Source organism: Rhinoderma darwinii, chromosome 9, assembly GCF_050947455.1.
Source record: "Rhinoderma darwinii isolate aRhiDar2 chromosome 9, aRhiDar2.hap1, whole genome shotgun sequence".
NCBI lineage: Eukaryota > Metazoa > Chordata > Amphibia > Anura > Rhinodermatidae > Rhinoderma > Rhinoderma darwinii.
In genome coordinates, this window is record NC_134695.1 from 203,697 (window position 1) to 222,176 (window position 18,480).

Genomic DNA, 18,480 nt, shown 5'->3' on the forward strand with positions numbered 1-18,480 from the left:
CCAGTGCATTGCACATAATATTAAATAGTACAATTAGAAAGAACAACTTCTCCCATAAAAATTAAGCCCTCATATGGCTGTGTCAACCGAAAAATAAAAAACTTGACCTTTTAAAAAACGAAAGCATAAAAACGAAAATTAGTCTGGTCCTGAAAGGGTTAAAGGATCTGCTGCTGAAATCTTGCTGCCAGATACCACAGGACATCTTCAGAGGTTTTGTGGAGTCCAGGCCCCAACACGTCAGGGCTGTTTTGGCAACACTAGGGGGACCTAAAAAATATTATGCAGATGGTTTTAACGTTATGGCTGTACGGTGTATAGAATAACAATGCAGACTTATAAAAAACATTGAGACACACAAAAGAAACTGTGAGACAGCCTCTTTAAAGGGGTCATCCGGGAAGTGACAATTTTTTGTTAGGGGCAGTAAATGAAATAAATAAAACAAAAAGCAATACTTACCTATCCTTGCCCCCGGAGATCTAGCGTATCATGTGACCGCTGCAGCCAATCAGAGGGCTCAGCGGCCATATGTTGTATTTCTGGCTTCATGCCAGAAATAGGATTCGTGCCCAGAGAGCCCTGCTCAGCCCTCTGATTGGCTGCAGCGATTACATGCTATGTGCATGTAAACAACCACCGGGAGTGCCGCCAGAGGCTCAGTGCTTGATCGCCGGGGGCAAGGATAGGTAACTATTTATTTTTGGGTTTTATTTATTTCATTTGCAGCCCCTGAGAAAAATATTTTACTTCCCTGATAAATAGAAGCTGCCCTAGCGATCAGCTTGTCACTGTGGGTCTAGCTACTCTATCACCCGTCAATCAGCTACAGTATTATTACCAAGGGAAGCCACATCTGTCCCTCCTAGGCACTTTATGTGATTAGACCCTATAGTAGTACCACTATAATTTTGAGAACAAAAGTTTCATTAGGATCCATCACAAAGCATATCAAAAAGAATCTGTGACCATAAACTTAGCCATGAATTTATCACTATGTTTTGTTGGGTTGATGCCTTATATTACCTAATATATTATGTTAGAACGTTTTCCAAAGTGACGTTAAAAAACTATTTCCAATTTTATCTGAAAGGGACACGGATAGGGAAGAGGAATGAAAAAAAAAGGATAGAAAATACAGTACAATTCTAATAATCTAACTTTACTTTGGTGCCATCTATAATACTGTTGTCTTATGTGGCAGAGGAGATTCTGGGCACCCTCAGTAACCAGGAGTGACTGCTTTGTCCACACCGTCTATAACTACACCCCTAGATTTGTAGAAACAAATCCCATAAGAGTGAACCTTGAAAGATTTCCCCATCCTATAGGTAGAAAGACTATGGAACGGGCACGGGCATGCTTAGTGCAAGCTGATACATTCTCCTTACATCTGTGGCTTTATTTGCTGGCCATACCAAGTGGTCATAAAAGTATTGTATGGGGTGAATATAAGGCTGGGTTCACACGACCACATTAACGTCCGTAATGGACGGACGTATTTCGGCCGGAAGTCCAGGACCGAACTCCGTGCAGGGAGCCGGGCTCCTAGCATCATACTTATGTACGATGCTAGGAGTCCCTGCCTCTCTGCAGGACAACTGTCCCGTACTGAAATCATGTTTTCAGTATGGGACAGTAGTTCCATGGAGAGGCAGGGACTCCTAGCGTCGTACATAACTATGATGCTTGGAGCCCGGCTCCCTGCACTGAGTTCGGGCCCGGACTTCCGCCCGAAATACGTCCGTCCATTACGGACGTTAATGTGGTCGTGTGAACCCAGCCTAATTCTTTATATAATACAATGTAATCTACCAATCAATTGTTCTATGTTTCAGGTTGTTAATGCTGTCACATATACAAGTGTTGGAGTAGGAATCTTTGCTGCTGCACTGGCCACCATAGCTGTTGTTGCAAGAAACAGAAGACAGAACCAATGAAAAGAGGATAAATCAGCAGGGACATGTTTTGGAGGGGGAGGGGGAGTTGTTAGTAAATGAAAGTTTTTAAAGATTAGCATATTTGAATAATAAATATTATAATATGTATATAAATAGGCAACATCTGCTTGGGTTTTGTATATTCTTTGCATGTTTGTGTGAGTTTCCTCCAAGAATTCAGTCTTTTCCCACATTCTAAAAACATACTAGTATTGAAAATTAATTGGCTTTCTAAAAAAAACTTGCCTAAGTGTAAATGTGGAACTGACATGAGTTGTTTCAATGAAGCAGATTAATCATAATGTTTACACTAGATGTTTTTGTGCAAATTATACATTAAAAATGTGGCGTTTGTGACACTATTTCCAATACATATAAAAGTGTTGGAAAAATACATAGGGCTTTAGATTCATGCTGAGTGTGACTCCTTTATCAATATGTTCTGAGACTTTACTAAGTCCAACCTTTTTTAAGACTAAAGGTCCTTTTACACAGGCCAGTTCCCGATCATCGCCCTGTCTAAACCGGGCAACGATCAGCCGAAGAATGAGCAAAAGCTCGTTCAATGGCTGAATGTATTTTTTACGCAGCCAAAAATATTATCGCTGTAGGCAGCTCATCTCCCTGGTAGATGTGCTGCTGACATGTTAGAAATGTATGGGGACGAGCGATTGTAGCAGGGGCGTAGCTAAAGGCTCATGGGCCCCCCCCACAAACTTCTCATGGCCGACGGTCCGCAGCTTTCAGCTGCATCGCTGGGTCTCCTAAGTGACCCAACAATGCAGCACTAGCAGCCGGGGGCGTCACTAAGGCTGGGTTCAGACACCCTATTTACGGACGTAATTCGGGCGTTTTAGTATTGAATTACGTCCGAAAATGTGGCTCAAAAGCGTTGGTAAACATCTGCCCATTCATTTGAATGGGTCTTACGATGTTCTGTGCCGACGGTCATTTTTTTTTACGCGCCGCTGTCAAAAGGCGGCGCGTAAAAAACACGCCCGCGTCAAAGAAGTGCCTGTCACTTCTTCAGACGTAAATGGAGCCGTTTTCCATGGACTCCATGGAAAACCAGCTCCATTTAACGTCCGTAATGGACGCAGCGAAAGACGCCTGCACATGCCTTTACAGCTGAAATTACGGTGCTGTTTTCTCCTGAAAACAGCACCGTAATTTCAGCCATAACAGACGCTGCCGTGTGAACATACCCTCGGGGCTTAAAATGTCAGGGGAAATAGCCCCAATACATATGTGTCCGCCCCAAAAAAAAATGTGTGTATAGTAGACAGCATAGCATATCTATAGCACTACGACCCTATAAACTATGGATAGGAATAGATACAGTGGCTCAGCAGACAGTATCACACATGATAGGATTAGATACAGTGGCTCAGAAGGCAGTATCACACATGATAGGATTAGATACAGTGGCTCAGCAGACAGTATCACACATGATCGGATTAGATACAGTGGCTCAGAAGGCAGTATCACACATGATCGGATTAGATATAGGGCCCAGCAGACCGTATCACACAAGATACGATTAGATACAGGGCCCAGCAGACAGTATCACACATGATTGGATTAGATACACAGCTCAGCAGACAGTATCACAAATGATAGGATTAGATACAAAGCTCAGCAGACAGTATCACACATGATTGGATTAGATACAGGGCCCAGCTCGATGACATTGCGGCTCCAGCGCTGGACCCAGGGTAGGTAAGAATAATAATTTTGCTTCTTTATGTGTTACTGATTATTTTTGTGTTTATGTTTTTTTTACAGGTTCGGTTGTTGGACTTCGGATTCGAGGACTTCAATAGCGGTGTTTTTTTTATTCTCAATAAAATGGTTAATGAGGGTTGTGTTCTTTTATTTCAATAAAATATTTTTTCTATGTGCTTGTATCTTTTTAAACTTTATTATCACCGCCTTAGTAATGGCCGCTGGCTGATTGACAACCTCCATTACTAAGGCGGGGCTTAATGTTAGCCGGTGCAGAGGCTACACTAACCCCCATTATTACCCCGGTACCCACCGCCACCAGGAGTACTGGGAAGAGCCGGGTACGAACCAGTACCCGACCATCTGTAGTGACGGGCAGGCACCGGGGTGGCCGCAGGCTGGTAGTATTAGGCTGGGAAAGGCCAAAAACAGTGGCCCTTCCCACCCTGGTAATGCTGCCTGCTGCTGCTGTGTTGTATCTGGCTGGTTATGAAAATTGGGGCGGACCCCACATCGTTCTTTCCAATTATTTTTTTTTTATTTTTTTTTTAAATGACGTGGGGTCCCCCCATTTTTCATAACCAGCCAGATACAATAAAGCAGCAGCAGCCTAGCATCACCAGGGTGGGAAGGGCCACTGTTTTTGGCCTTTCCCCTCCTGATAATACCAGCCTGCGGCCACCCCAGTGGCCGACCATCACTACAGATGGTCAGGTACTGGATCGTACCCGGCTCTTCCCAGCACCCCTGGTGGCGGTGGGTACCGGGGTAATAAAGGGGGTTAGTGTTCGCCTCTGCACCGGCTAACACTAAGCCCCGCCTTAGCAATGGACGTCGTCAATCAGCCGGCGGCCATTACTAAGGCGGTAGTAATATAGTTTAAAAAAAAAACACAAAGACAGAGAAAAAATATTTTATTGAAATAAAAAATAAACCCCACACAGCCCTCATTAACCATTTTATTGATAATAAAAAAAAAAGCTGTCATCGAAGTAGTCCTGGAATCCGCCGTAGTCCAACGACCGAACCTGTAAGAAAACACACAAAAAATGATTAGTAACACATGTGTTAGGCTTAGATACAGGGCCCATGTGTGATACTGTCTTTGGGACCCTGTATCTAAGCCTACCACAACGTAGGCTTAGGGTATGTGTACACACACTAATTACGTCCGTAATTGACGGACGTATTTTGGCCGCAAGTACCGGACCGAACACAGTGAAGGGAGCCGGGCTCCTAGCATCATACTTATGTACGACGCTAGGAGTCCCTGCCTCGCTGCCGGACAACTGTCCCGTACTGAAAACATGATTACAGTACGGGACAGTTGTCCCGCAGCGAGGCAGGGACTCCTAGCATCGTACATAGCTATGATGCTAGGAGCCCGGCTCCCTGCACTGTGTTCGGTCCGGTACTTGCGGCCGAAATACGTCCATCAATTACGGACGTAATTAGTGTGTGTGCACATACCCTTAGATACAGGGTCCAGCAGACAGTAATCTTATACAGTATAAGATTACTGTCTGCTGGGGCCCTGTATCTAAACCTACAGTGTGGTAGGCTTAGATACAGGGCCCAGCAGACAGGATCACACAATCTGTGATCCTGTCTCATGGGCCCCCTAAGCCTGCAACATCGTAGGCTTAGGGGTTGTGCAGTCCCTAAACATTGATGGCCTATCCACAGGATAGGCCATCAATAGCTGATGTGTCGCCCGGGACCCGCAAATCAGTCGTTTCACTAATCGCCGACACGGATTCACAGTGTGACCGGAATGAAGGGGAGCAGCTCTCGTACGAGTGCTGCGGCCCCTTCAAAACAGCTGATTGGTGGGTCCCGGGAGTCGGACCCCGCCAGTCAGGGCTAACCTTACCTTCCTCTTCGGCCGCGGCGGGAGTTCTGTCTTCTCTATGCTGTGCGCGGCGCATAGCGCTGTGACGTCATGCGCTGCGCACAGCGCTTGACGTCAGGACCTCCGCCGCGATCCGGAACCAGGAAGGTAAGTAAAGTATGTTACTATAGTAACAGGGGCCCGCGGCCCGAGTTACTATAGTAACTTTTTATTGATGTGGTGCGGGGGGCCGTGGGCCCCCCTGGCTTCGGGGCCCGGTCACAATGGCGACCGCTGCGACCCCTATAGCTACGCCAGTGGATTGTAGTAACGTCTGCTTTTCCCCATACTAGCGCCTTGTGAAAGAAGCAAATGAGCGCCGATCAACAAGCTGTCTCTGTGATCGGTGCTCGTTTACACGGCCCACAACGGGCCATGTAAGAGGACCCCTAGGCCCCTTTTCACACAGCAATATTTTGGTCAGTATTTTGCATCAGTATTTGTAAGCCAAAACCAGGAGTAGAACCTACACAGAAAAAGGAAAAGATTTGCACCTCTTCCGTGTTTTGGACCCACTATTGTTTTTAGATTACAAATACTGAAGCAAAATCCTGACCAAAATACTGTTGTGTGGAAATGGTCTAAGGCAGTTTCAACAACATGAATCTGACACATGCTGCACTAGTTTACACTTTTTTTTAATGCCGATTCGCAAATTTCTTTGCGATTTGCTATTATTAGGATGCATTGATGAATTTGTTTGCAAGGTTGGGACTTGCTTTTGGTGAATTTAAGAATATAACAGACAACTCAATTCTCTTCTGTGATTTATAAACCGTAAAACATATTAAATTCCCTGGTGTATGAAGTAACTACCACTGTTTCAGTCTAGGAAGTGTATGATATGTATATGATAATATCACCAACCATTCCCATTTTATTTAGGTGTATCCATATAAATGGCCCACCCTGTACATTAAAGCAGTTTATCTTTTTGCAGTTCATATATAATCTAGATTAGGCATTAAAGTGTAGCTAAACGTTAAATAAACTTCTGACATGTCATACTGACATGTCAGAAGTTTTGATTGGTGGGGGTCCGAGCACGGAGACCCCAACCACTCGCTAGAATGAAGCAGCTGAAGAGTTCGTGTGAGCGCTGAGCCGCTTCGTGTCTGTTCAGCTTTTTCTGGAAATCAATCTATCGGAGGACGGACTCAATAGAAACGCTATGAGCCCATACTCCGATACATCGGCTTTCCGGAAAAAGCCTAACAGAAATTAAGTGGCTGAGCGCTCACACGAGTGCTTCAGCTGCTTCGTTTTAACAATTGGTGGGGGTCTAGGTGCTCGGACCCCCACCAATGAAAACTCCGTACATGTCACTATGACATGTCAGAAGCTTGTTAAACATTTAGCTACACTTTAAGTAAAACACGTAGGAATTTTAAAAAAGCAAGTAAATCTTCAGACATGCAATTAGAAATAAGAAAAAGCAAGCAAATTCTTCTGATCATAACCCATACCCATCAACCAGGTACATTTCAAGAATGTCCAAAAGATCAAGGGCTGATCAAGTGTTGTTCTATGTCTTGAGAAAGTCAACATAGAGGGAAAACAAGAAATGTGGGCTTTGTGTTTGGGGTGAAAGTCAGCAGAGTTGTTAATCAGAAAAGACCAGGCTAGTAACTCCCCAGGGAGCATGTTGTGATCTTTGGAGAGGACCTGTTGCCTCTCCTGACATGTCTGTTTTTGCAAAGGATCTGCCAGACACAGCTTCTGTGTCGACGCTCGTGGTTAATCAGTCTGCATCTGCTCCTAGGTCTGATAGAGTGACTCGATCTGCTACCACTCAGGCTGGTAGGCTGAGGAGTGGGAGAACCTATCACAGCCTGGCCAGACGGAGCTAGCTCCCGCCCTCGGTCTATTGATTCCTTCATTTCCTGCTCTTCCTTTGCTTGTGATTCTGTCTGGTTTCCTGGCTCTGCTGTTCCTGCTAGTACTATTGACCTCTGCTTCAAATTGACCCTGGCTTTACGGACTACTCTCCTGCTCTGCATTTGGTACCTCGTACACTCCTGGTTTGACTCGGCTCGTTCACTACTCTTGTTGCTCACGTTGTGCTGTGGGCAACTGCCCCATTTCCCTTAGCTTCTGTGTACCCTTGTCTGTTTGTCTGTCGTGCACTTATTGAGCGTAGGGACCGTCGTCAAGTTGTACGCCGTCGCCTAGGACAGGCCGTGCAAGTAGGCAGGGACTGAGTGGCGGGTAGATTAGGGCTCACCTGTCTGTCTCCCTACCCCGACATTACCGTTTTAGTAAATACTTGCATTGCCTCTAAAATAACAATTCTGGAGCATCTTTTTTTAGATCTGCATTATGCCATTCTTCTGTTATTCCTCCTTGCAATATATGAATATATTAACAACTGGGTGTTACCACTACTTTGCCAATAGGGTGTGTCACTATAACTGTCAGCATTGATTGGACAGTGTTATAGCATGAAGGGACACACCTAATTTAATCTTTTACTTAAAAAATTGTTTTGATATTGCTCTATCCTAGAGGTAGAACTTTCTTTTATATAAAGGACTAAACAATAATGTAGATCTGCAATCTTCATCTTTTTGGTTGATTTGGCAAAAAAATTGGCAAAATAAGTTGTTTGCAATCAATGGTTTCAATATTTTAAAGCTAGGATATGCCATCACTTTCTAATCGGTGGAACTCCAACTGTCAAGGATCATTAGCATGTATATTGTTTGAAAAAATATTATCCTTACATACATATTTATATATATCAGTATATTACACAAAGAACTTGAATGTATGTAACAAGATGGAGTCTGCATGAGGAACACGCCTATGGAAGACACCGTCCCTGAAATGCAAGAGGAGTGTACAGATGAACTTACAGCTGAATAGAGCCAATGGGGCTTAAGCACGTCCCACCTTCCTATAGAGAAGATGTTTTGTAAAATCTTTGTTCAATAAAGTTTAGTTGTACTTCCTATTTCACTGAGGGAGGATGTCTACCAACAGTTGTCTGGTATATCTCTTTACGCATGCCCTCAGTTTCCAATATACAGAGGTGGCTATTCGGTGTGAAATAACAGGGAAAAGGAAGTAACCCTGACACAACCGCCCACCAATTCCGAGAATGAAGGGGAGACAGCGCTGGTTCAGTACTGTGGCCCATTTACAGATTTTTCCTGCACAGCAGCGCTCCCCGCCAAACCAGCACTGCATCCCCTTCAGTCTGTGGATTGTGGGGATCCCAGCAGTTGAAACCCCACTGATCAGAATGTGATGGCATATCCTAGTGATATGCCATCACTTTCTGTGAGGGGAATGACCCTTTAACCCCTTCCCGACATTTGACGTACATGTACGTCATGGAAAGCATTGACTTCCCGCAAAATGCCGTACATGTACGTCAAATGTTTGGCACCGGCTCAGAAACTGAGTCGGTGCCATCATCACTGGATCTCAGCTGTATCTTACAGCTGACATCCGACTAACGGCGGGGACCGAAATTAGCTTCGATCCCCGCCATTAACCCCTTAAGTGCAGCGCTCAAACGCGATCGCTGCACTTAAGGTGTTTGCAGCTCATCGGAGCCCCAGCAATGAAATTGCCGGGGTTCCGGTGGCTGCAATGGCAACCGGAGGCCTAATACTGGCCTCCCGGTCTGCCTAGCACCGAAGCCGGTCAAGATCCACCCGGCGGCGGAGCCTGATCGGCTTCCGTAGCTGCCGGCAAGATGGCGCCGGGTCAGGAGCTGATCCGGCGTCATCAGCGGTGGATGTCAGCTGTACTGTACAGCTGACATCCACCTGTAACGGCAGGAACCGGAGCTAGCTCCGATCCCTGCCATTAACCCCTTCGATGCAGCAATCGAAAGCGATTGCTGCATCGTAGCGGTTACTAGCAGATCGCCAGCCCTGACCGGCAATCGGGACTGGCGACTGCTGTTATGGCAACAGGAGACACAATGGTCTCCTGCTCTGCCATTACGGAAGCCTATTAGGCCCCGCCGGGAGGCGAAGCCTAATCGGCTTGCTGTCAGTGAATGACTGACAGATCTAATACATTGCACTACATAGGTAGTGCAATGTATTAGAAAAAAAAAAATCTGACCGTTGGACCTTCAAGTCCCCTAGTGGGACTTGAAGAAAAGTGTAAAAAAAGTATAAAAAAGTGTAAAAAAGTGTAAAAAAAAGTGCAAAAAATAAAAGTTTGAAAACAATAAAAGTTTCAAGTAATCAAATAAAACACAATCCCCCTTTTACTCTTATCAAGTCCTTTATTATTGAAAAATAATAATAAACCATATGTATTTGGTATCGCCACGACCGTAACGACCTGAGGTATCAAAATATTGTATTATCTATTGCACGCGGTGAACAGCGTAAAAAAAAACGTAAAAAACGTTACCAGAGTTTGCTTTTTAGTCACTTTGCCCTACAAATATTAGAATAAAAAGTGATCAAAAAGTCGCACGTATCCAAAAATGGTACCTATAAAAACTATAGCTCGTCCCGCAAAAAACAAGCCCTCATACACCTCCGTCGACAAAAAAATTAAAACGTTATGGTTCTCACAACTTTGCGACAGAAAAAAAATACATTCTTTTTACAAAAGTAATTTTATTGTGAAAAAAGTTGTAAAACATAAAAAAATGCTATAAATTAGGTATCGCCAGAATCGTACTGACCCACAGAATAAAGTTAACATGTAGTTTATAACGCATGGTGAACGTTGAATAAAAAAAACGAAAAAAGCTGTGCCAGAATTGCATTTTTTTGTTTACCTGGCATCCCAAAAAATAGGATAAAAGGTGATCAAAAAGTCACATGTACCCCAAAATGGTACCAATAATAACTACAGCTCATCCCGCAACAAACCAGCCCTCATACCGCTACGTCTATGAAAAATAAAATTAGTTATGGCTCCAATAATTCAGGAAATAAAAAAATATGCAGTTGTGCCCGAGGGGAACATTTCTTCTGTTTGAAGAGGCGATTTATCAAGGACCTAAAATTAGGGAACCAGGAAAGGGAGGGCCCAAAACATATCCGCTGGAAGCGACGGTGCCCGTATTATACCAGGACAACACTTCCCAGCAAAATTCCTCAAACTACAAAGGTGCAGAGTGTGGACCAAAAGGGGGATAAGAAATTACACCATTTATCAGTGCGACACTGGCCTGTGCGGAAAGGATTGCTTCACAGCGTAACACACATCTATGGATTATTAATTTTTTTTCATACCACCTGACTATGCCCCTTATATACTCCGCCCCGCTTACATGTACCCCCACATTATAAAACACCAGCAATACCCAGACAAATTTAGTACCAAGCAAAATCCGCTCTCCAAAAACCAAATGGTGCTCCCTCGGCTCTGAACCCTACAGCGTGCCCAAACAGCAGTTTCCTTCAACATATATGGCATCGTCATACCCGGGAGAACCCTTTTAACAATTTTTGGGGTGTGTGTCTCCAGTGTCATAAGCTTGGTATGACATATTTGCCACTGAATGGCATATCTAGGGAAAAATATAAATTTTTAATTTGCACCATCCGCAGTGCATTCATTTATGGAAAAGACCTGTTGGGTGAAAATCCTCACTACACCTCTTAATAAATGCCTTGAGGGGTGCAGTTTCCATAATGGGGTCACTTCTCAGGGGTTTCTTTTTATTATTTCACATCTGAGCCTCTGCAGTTGTGAACCAATACTTTGTAAATCGCCAAATTAGGCCTCCACTCCGCATGGTACTCTTCACTTCTGAGCCCTGTCATATGTCCAGGCAAAAGATTAGGGCCACATGTAGGGTGTTTCTAAAACCGGGAAACACTGCATAATAATTAGAGGGCTGTCTTGTTATGGTGGCACAAGCCGGGCACCACATATTGGCATATCTATGGAAGAAAATCCCATTTTCACTCTGCAACATCGAGTGAACACTAATTTCTACAAAACACCTGCAGGGTTAAAATGCTTACTACACCCCTTGGTAAATGTATTGAGGGGTGTCGTTTCCAAAATGGGGTCACTTCTGGGGGGGTTTCCACTGTTTTGGGCCCACAGGCGCCCAGAAACCAATCTAGCAACATCTGCACTCCAAATGGCGGTCCTTTCCTTCTGAGCCCTGCCGTTTGCCCAAACAGCAGTTTATGACCACATATGGGGTATTGCCGTACTCGGGAGAAATTGCTTTACAAATTTTGGGTTCTTTTTTTCCTTTATTTGTTGAGAAAATGAAAAAATTTGCGCTAAAGCTACGTCTTATTGAAGAAAAAGGATTGTTTTTATTTTCACTGCCTAATTCTAATAAATTCTATGAAATGTCTGTGGGGTCAAAATGCTTACTACACCCCTAGATGAATTCCTCAAGAGGTGTAGTTTCCTAAATGGAGTCCCTTTTTGGGCGTTTTCATTGTTTTGTCCCCTCAGGGGCTTTGCAAATGTGACATGGCCTCCGCAAACCATTCCTGCTAAATGTGATCTCAAAAAGCCAAATAGTGCTGTTTCCCTTCTAAGCCCTGCCGTGTGTCCAAACAGCCGTTTATTACCACATGTGGGGTATTGTTTTACTCGGGAGAAATTGCTTTACAAATTTTCTGGTGCTTTTTCTCCTTCAGTCCTTCTGGAAATGAGAAAAAATTAGCTAAACCTAGATTTTTTTTGAAAAAATGTAGATTATTATTTTCAGGGCCTACTTCCAATATTTTCTGCAAAAAAACTGTGGGGTCAAATCGCTCACTATACCCCTAGATAATTTCCTCAATGGGTGTAGTCTCCAAAATGGGGTCACTTGTGGGGGGTTTCCACTGTTTTGTCCCCTCAGGGACTTCGTAAATGTGACATGGCCTCCGCAAACCATTCCTGCTAAATGTGGACTCCAAAAGCCAAACGGCGCTCTTTCCCTTCTAAGCCCTGCCGTGTGTCCAAATATCCATTTATTACCACATGTGGGGTAGTGTTTTACTCGGGAAAAATTGCTTTACAAATTTTGCGATGCTTTTTCTCCTTTAGTCCTTGTGGAAATGAGAAAAAAAATCGCTAAACCTACATTTTCTTTGAAGAAATGTTGATTTTAATTTTCACGGCCTACTTCCAATAATTTCTGTAAAAAACCTGTGCGGTCAAAATGCTCACTACACCCCTAGATAATTTCCTTGAGGTGTCTAGTTTCCTAGATGGGGTCACTTTTGGGGGATTTTCACTGTTTTGGCACCGCAAGAGCCCTTCAAACCTGACATGGTGCCTAAAATATATTCTAACAAAAATAAGGCCCCAAAATCCACTAGGTGCTCCTTTGCTTCTGAGGCCGGTGCTTCAGTCCAGTAGCACGCTACGGCCACATGTGGGATATTTCCTAAAACTGCAGAAACTGGGCAACAAATATTGAGTTGCATTTCTCTGGTAAAACCTTCTGTGTTATAAAAAAAATTGTATTAAAAATTTATTTCTGCAAAAAAATATGAAATTTGTAAATTTCACCTCTACTTTGCTTTAATTCCTGTGAAATGTGTAAAGGGTTAAGACATTTTCTAAATGCTGTTTTGAATACTTGGAGGGGTGAAGTTTTTAAAATGGGGTGACTTTTTGCGGGTTTCTAATATACAAGGCCCTCAAAACCACTTCACAACTGAACTGGCCCCTGTAAAAATAGCCTTTTGAAATTTTCTTGAAAATGTGAGAAATTGCTGCTAAAGTTCTAAGCCTTGTGAGGTCATAGAAAAATAAAAGGATGTTCAAAAAACGATGCCAATCTAAAGTAGACATATGGGGGATGTTAATTAGCAACAATTTTGTGTGGTATTACTGCCTGTCTTACAAGCAGATACATTTAAATTGAGAAAAATGCTAATTTTTGCAATTTTTCACTATATTTTCGTGTTTTTCACAATTAAATACTGAATGTATCGACCAAATTTTACCACTATCTTAAAGTCCAATGTGTCACGAGAAAACAATCTCAGAATCGCCCGGATAGGTGAAAGCATTTCAACGTTATTACCACATAAAGTGAAACATGTCAGATTTGAAAAATGAGGCTCTGTCAGAAAGGTCAAAAGTGGCTAAAGAGGGAAGGGGTTAAGATCCTCTTCCATTTTATAAAAGATTCCAGCTGATGGCAGTGTTTTATTTTTGCAAGTAACAGAATAGTTATTGTGCTGCATAATGAAAATACATTATAACCATAAAAAAAAATAAAAAAAAATCAAACTAGATGAATGAATGTTTTATATTTTTATGTTAGACACTTAGCTCTACTTGTAGTTTGGGGTAACAGATATCCATGAGAACGGTAGTGTACCTACAATAGAGGCAAACCACACAACTTCTATGGGGCCCATGGTGAGAGGGAGCCCGTCACTGAAATCATAGTTTTTTTTGTGTACCTGTCATTAAGGTGAGCTCACTAAATACAGATTTTTTTACAGCTCCCATTGTGTTCAATACGAGCTGTATAAAACCATATGCTGTTAGCTGCCCCAAGTGGTGGCTACATGCATTTAACTCTACAGCTATGTAATGGGAAGTAGGGGATTTGGGGCTTTGTAATAAAAAAATGGAGCTCAAACCCCTATATAGATGTCTTATAATTTTATGGTGCACATTAACTCTAAAAAAAATAAAAAAAATTGTCAGAACTCTTAGTAGGAGCTGAGGCCCAGTCTAAGTTTTGCAATAGGGCCCTATGATTTCTGTGTACACCCCTGTCTTCTGAACTTGCAATGTAAGATCACCAATGAACACATTATCCCCTACTGAGCTATTTGTTAGCAGCACTGTGCTACATAAGGTACAGTTCTGCTCTTCCTGTACAGCTTGCCCAGCATACTGAGCATTGAGTTCCACTATGTGGGTGTCACGGTGCGGGGTGTGGACCCACTGGGCCGTACCGCATAGCGGGAAGGCAGCTGGCCAAACAGGTACAATACAATGTCTATAGTCCAGAAAGGGTACCTGAGGCAATGTAGACCGTAGCGATGATTCAGGCTTAAGATGTGGCTCCAGCAGCAGACAGACACCAGACGGGTGTGTGATCGCAACTTGGGTCACGTTACGCCTTGATCTCCATGCAGGTTCAAATCGATAGGTAGGACGAGCTGCTCGGAGAAGTAACAGATACACTGAGACGTTTCTCAAGGTAAAATACTTCTAATTTATTGAACTACAAACGTTCATACTTATAGCATCAGACGAACAAAGAACATTCCATAACATATGAGTCATCTGTATGTTCAAGCCTTACATCTTCCTTTCCCATAAAAGCTCATTGGTGGACCACCAGGTATTCCCTTATGTTTCCTTTATGCTTAGGGGTGTGGTCAAGCGATTGACCACCATCTGTTTGCAATTTCAAGGGACGGCAGAGCATCTGCAAACTATTTCTTCTCTTAACCTTTCTAAAATACCCATTATTCTGTATAGTCATAAGAGCATTAACCATTTATCTCTCACAAATTCCCCCTTTTGTGATTTTAACCATCTTATCTCTTAAACTCATAACATCCGTCTCTGCTCATAGTGTATAGGTCTTCGAGAAAAAGCATTTCTTATCTTACATAAAGCATAACAATTGAAACATGTAAGTAGTACAAATAATATCATCATACAGATTAAAGGTTGAAACAATACGTGTAATATTGTAGTGGCTGTAGGGGAAAATCCTGTGAAAATATCATACCAGTGGTGGGCACTAACATCCTTTATGGCTGAGGATAAATGCACTATTTTTCCTGAAGCTATAGTAGCCAATACTTTTACTTTATTTAGGGTTACATTGTGTTATTTTATTAATTTCTGGACATCTTGTGATTTTTGTAATACCCTTCTTAGTTCTTCTAACGGTAAACTGAAATTGCTATAAGGTAGTGGTTCAGGAACCCATATTGTAGACATAATTTCTTCTAGGGTGGGCAAGAAGACTACAGTATCATTACCCCAATTCAAATGAGTCACATTATACAAACACCCTGAGAATGGACTGGTGACATTAAATTGTTTAAGTGTCTTTAGGTCATCCGTTATGAGACATACATGCAAGGGGCCTACTTCTATATATATTCTCAATTGTGAAGCAGGGATAACTGTGAGTGGACAAATATTATCTTGATGCTGCATCAAACAGGGTTCATATATTCCTGATTGCCGATTACACACATACCCCTGTTCCGTCAATTGGCATATGTCAATGTCAACAGTCGTGTTTTGTGAACTTATGTGAGTTCCCTTTATCTCTGGCATCCAGTACTGTCCTTCAAACATAACTGGGTCTATCATCACCATAGGCATAACTATAAATTTGCATAACAATGTAGGGCTTTTTACCTTGAAAGCTATTAGTCTACCAGCACACCAAGTGGGAGTGCATTCAGTATGTTCGGGTTGCAACAATAACCAAAGTATCATCCACTTTTTCTACCGGTAGAATATCTGTCCACTGTCTTACGTGTGTGCTGAATAATTTTGATTTAAAATCATCCATCTGTTCTCTTTGCCATATTGTTTTGAGAGTACATACAGTCCAATTTACAAACACTGAGATATTCTCCATGGTTCTATATTGCACTAGCATAGATTCGTTAAAAACATTTAAAAACAGCTGATCTATTTTGAGACCACTCTGTTGGGTAGCAAAACTCGTAGGCAACCATGTAGCCCCTACGCGTAAGGCTGTTGCTGTGTCGTCTCCTACGGAACCAAGTTTATTCATGACTGTTTCTAACTGTATACCATTCAATACTCCCAGTCCCGTTCCTACCCCTCCCAACATTGTGTCATACCATTCTCTCTTTATTCTAGTGTGACAATCTGGGGGTTTAGGGAAGGGGATATTGAAATGTATATTCTTCCTTTGTTCTTGAGTAACAGCATTCTTACATGTATGTGGTATTCTTTCTAAACTTTGTTCGGTTATGTGTGGCTTATGTTCATCATGTAAAATTTCAATTGATAATACAAAAATCGTTCTGTTACTTATTTCTGATGCATTGGTACAGAGTATTCTATTCATACCTTGTGTAACAAATACAGTTTCATTTACCTTATCACATCCTTTTACACTTTCATTATAGTAGTCTCTTCGTTGTATCGTTTGCTTTTCCAAATATTTCTGCACAAAATGTTTGTCAGTGTTAATGCAACAAATAAGCAATTTACTTGACACCTGGGTAATCGTAACATTTGGCTGTTCCCCATGTTTTAGCTGTAAGTACCCACTCCTTCCCATTTGTCCTGACTTAAAAGTTCCTGCTGTGGTTGTCCAATTGGCAATCAAACACCTGGTATTTTCTTGACATGTAAAATTGCCTTGTTTCCGTGTCCTTGTAGCATTGTTCCAGCTCATTGTGAACATTTTTCCCTGGCCTTCCCCTTGTATTTTTACCACAGGGGTTGCTGTCCATACATTGTGTAACATCATAAAAACAGTAATTATCGCAACAACCGAGAAAAGCTTCATCTTGACTTCTCAGTCCTTCGTCTTTGGCGCTTCTTGAGATTCTTCTGATAGTATCAGGACCTTTTTATACAGTGGCTGGCATGTATCCAACTGGGTTTTCCTTCTAGCTTTACTGAGGTGCTTGTAACGAGCAAAACTTGAAAAGGACCATCAAACCGTGGCTCAAGGCTCCTCCTCACGTGTCTTTTGACAACGACCCAATCTCCTGGTTCTAGCTTATGCGCGCCGGCAACCGATTCTGGGTCTGGAATGGAAGAAAATACTTGTGCATGCACCTTGGTCAATTGTTTGTTCAGGGTTGATACATAGTCAGTTAACCTACCCTACTGCATCTGGAGCACCTGTGGAAAATAACATCCTAGTCTGGGAGCCGACCCAAATAAGATCTCATACGGGCTGAGACCTGTTCTTTTTGTGGGCGTGTATCTTACTGAGAACAAGGCTAATGGTAGACACTCAGTCCATGGTTTCCTGGTTTCTACCATAGCTTTTTGGATTTTCAATTTGAGAGTCCCGTTTAATCTCTCAACCTTACCACTACTTTGCGGATGGTATGGTGTGTGGAATGCTTGGTTTATACCTAACGAAGATAAAACATTGTTCATGATTTCACCCGTAAAGTGTGTTCCTCTGTCGCTTTCAATTACTTCCGGCACTCCATATCTGCAGACCACTTCATTTATCAGCTTCTTGGCTGTGGCTACTGCTGAAGCTTTGGTGACTGCAAAAGCTTCTGGCCATCCTGAAAAGAGATCAATACAAACAAGCACATACTCATAGGTACCAACTTTGGGTAGTTGAATATAGTCTATCTGCAGTCTCTGGAACGGATATATAGGTCTGAGTGTGTGCTTCTGTGGTACTTTTACAGTTCTTCCAATATTATGTGTTGCACAGATCATGCATCCTTGTGTAAAACTGCTGGCCATCACACTAAACCCTGGGGCATACCACACCTTGTTTACCAAGTCCATCATTGCCGTTTTTGATTGGTGAGTCGCTCCATGTGTTATTTGGGCCATCATTGGGAACATTGTCTTAGGCAGGCACAGTTTATTCTGCAATTGCCAGAAGCCATCTTTTCGTAGCGTTGCTCCTTGGGCCGTCCACTTGTCTTTTTCTTCTTTTGTTGCTTGTCCTTGAAGTTTTTGCAGTAGTTCCGGGCTTACAGCTGGTCTTGTTTCCTCTGGATCTTTTATCTGACATACGGCTGCTAACACGGGTAGCTTCTGTGCTGCTTGCTTTGCCGCTTCGTCTGCCAGGGCATTTCCCCTTGCTTCTGGTGTGTTGGCCATAGTGTGAGCTTTTATCTTTATTACTGCTACCTCAGTTGGTAATAATAAAGACTCCATCAAATACTTTACAAAATCCGCATTCTTAACTGGGGTACCTGCTGAAGTCAAAAACTGTCTTGCCCTCCATATGGGGCCATAATCGTGTGCAATCCCAAATGCATACCGAGAGTCAGTGTAGATATTTGCTGTTTTACCTGTGGCCTG

At 42.7% G+C, this 18,480-nt stretch overlaps 1 protein-coding gene across 1 annotated transcript in view; it reads left to right on the top strand.

Moving 5' to 3' along the window:
- The window catches only part of LOC142660234 (phospholipase A and acyltransferase 2-like), a 51,794-nt gene extending 49,740 nt beyond the window's left edge, over window positions 1–2,054 (top strand). The window contains exon 4 of the mRNA XM_075836817.1: window positions 1,839–2,054. Within this exon, the coding sequence (XP_075692932.1) occupies window positions 1,839–1,940 (102 nt within the window). The 3' untranslated portion in view covers window positions 1,941–2,054. The remainder of the gene's footprint in view (window positions 1–1,838) is intronic.
- The last annotated feature ends 16,426 nt before the right edge of the window (window positions 2,055–18,480 follow it).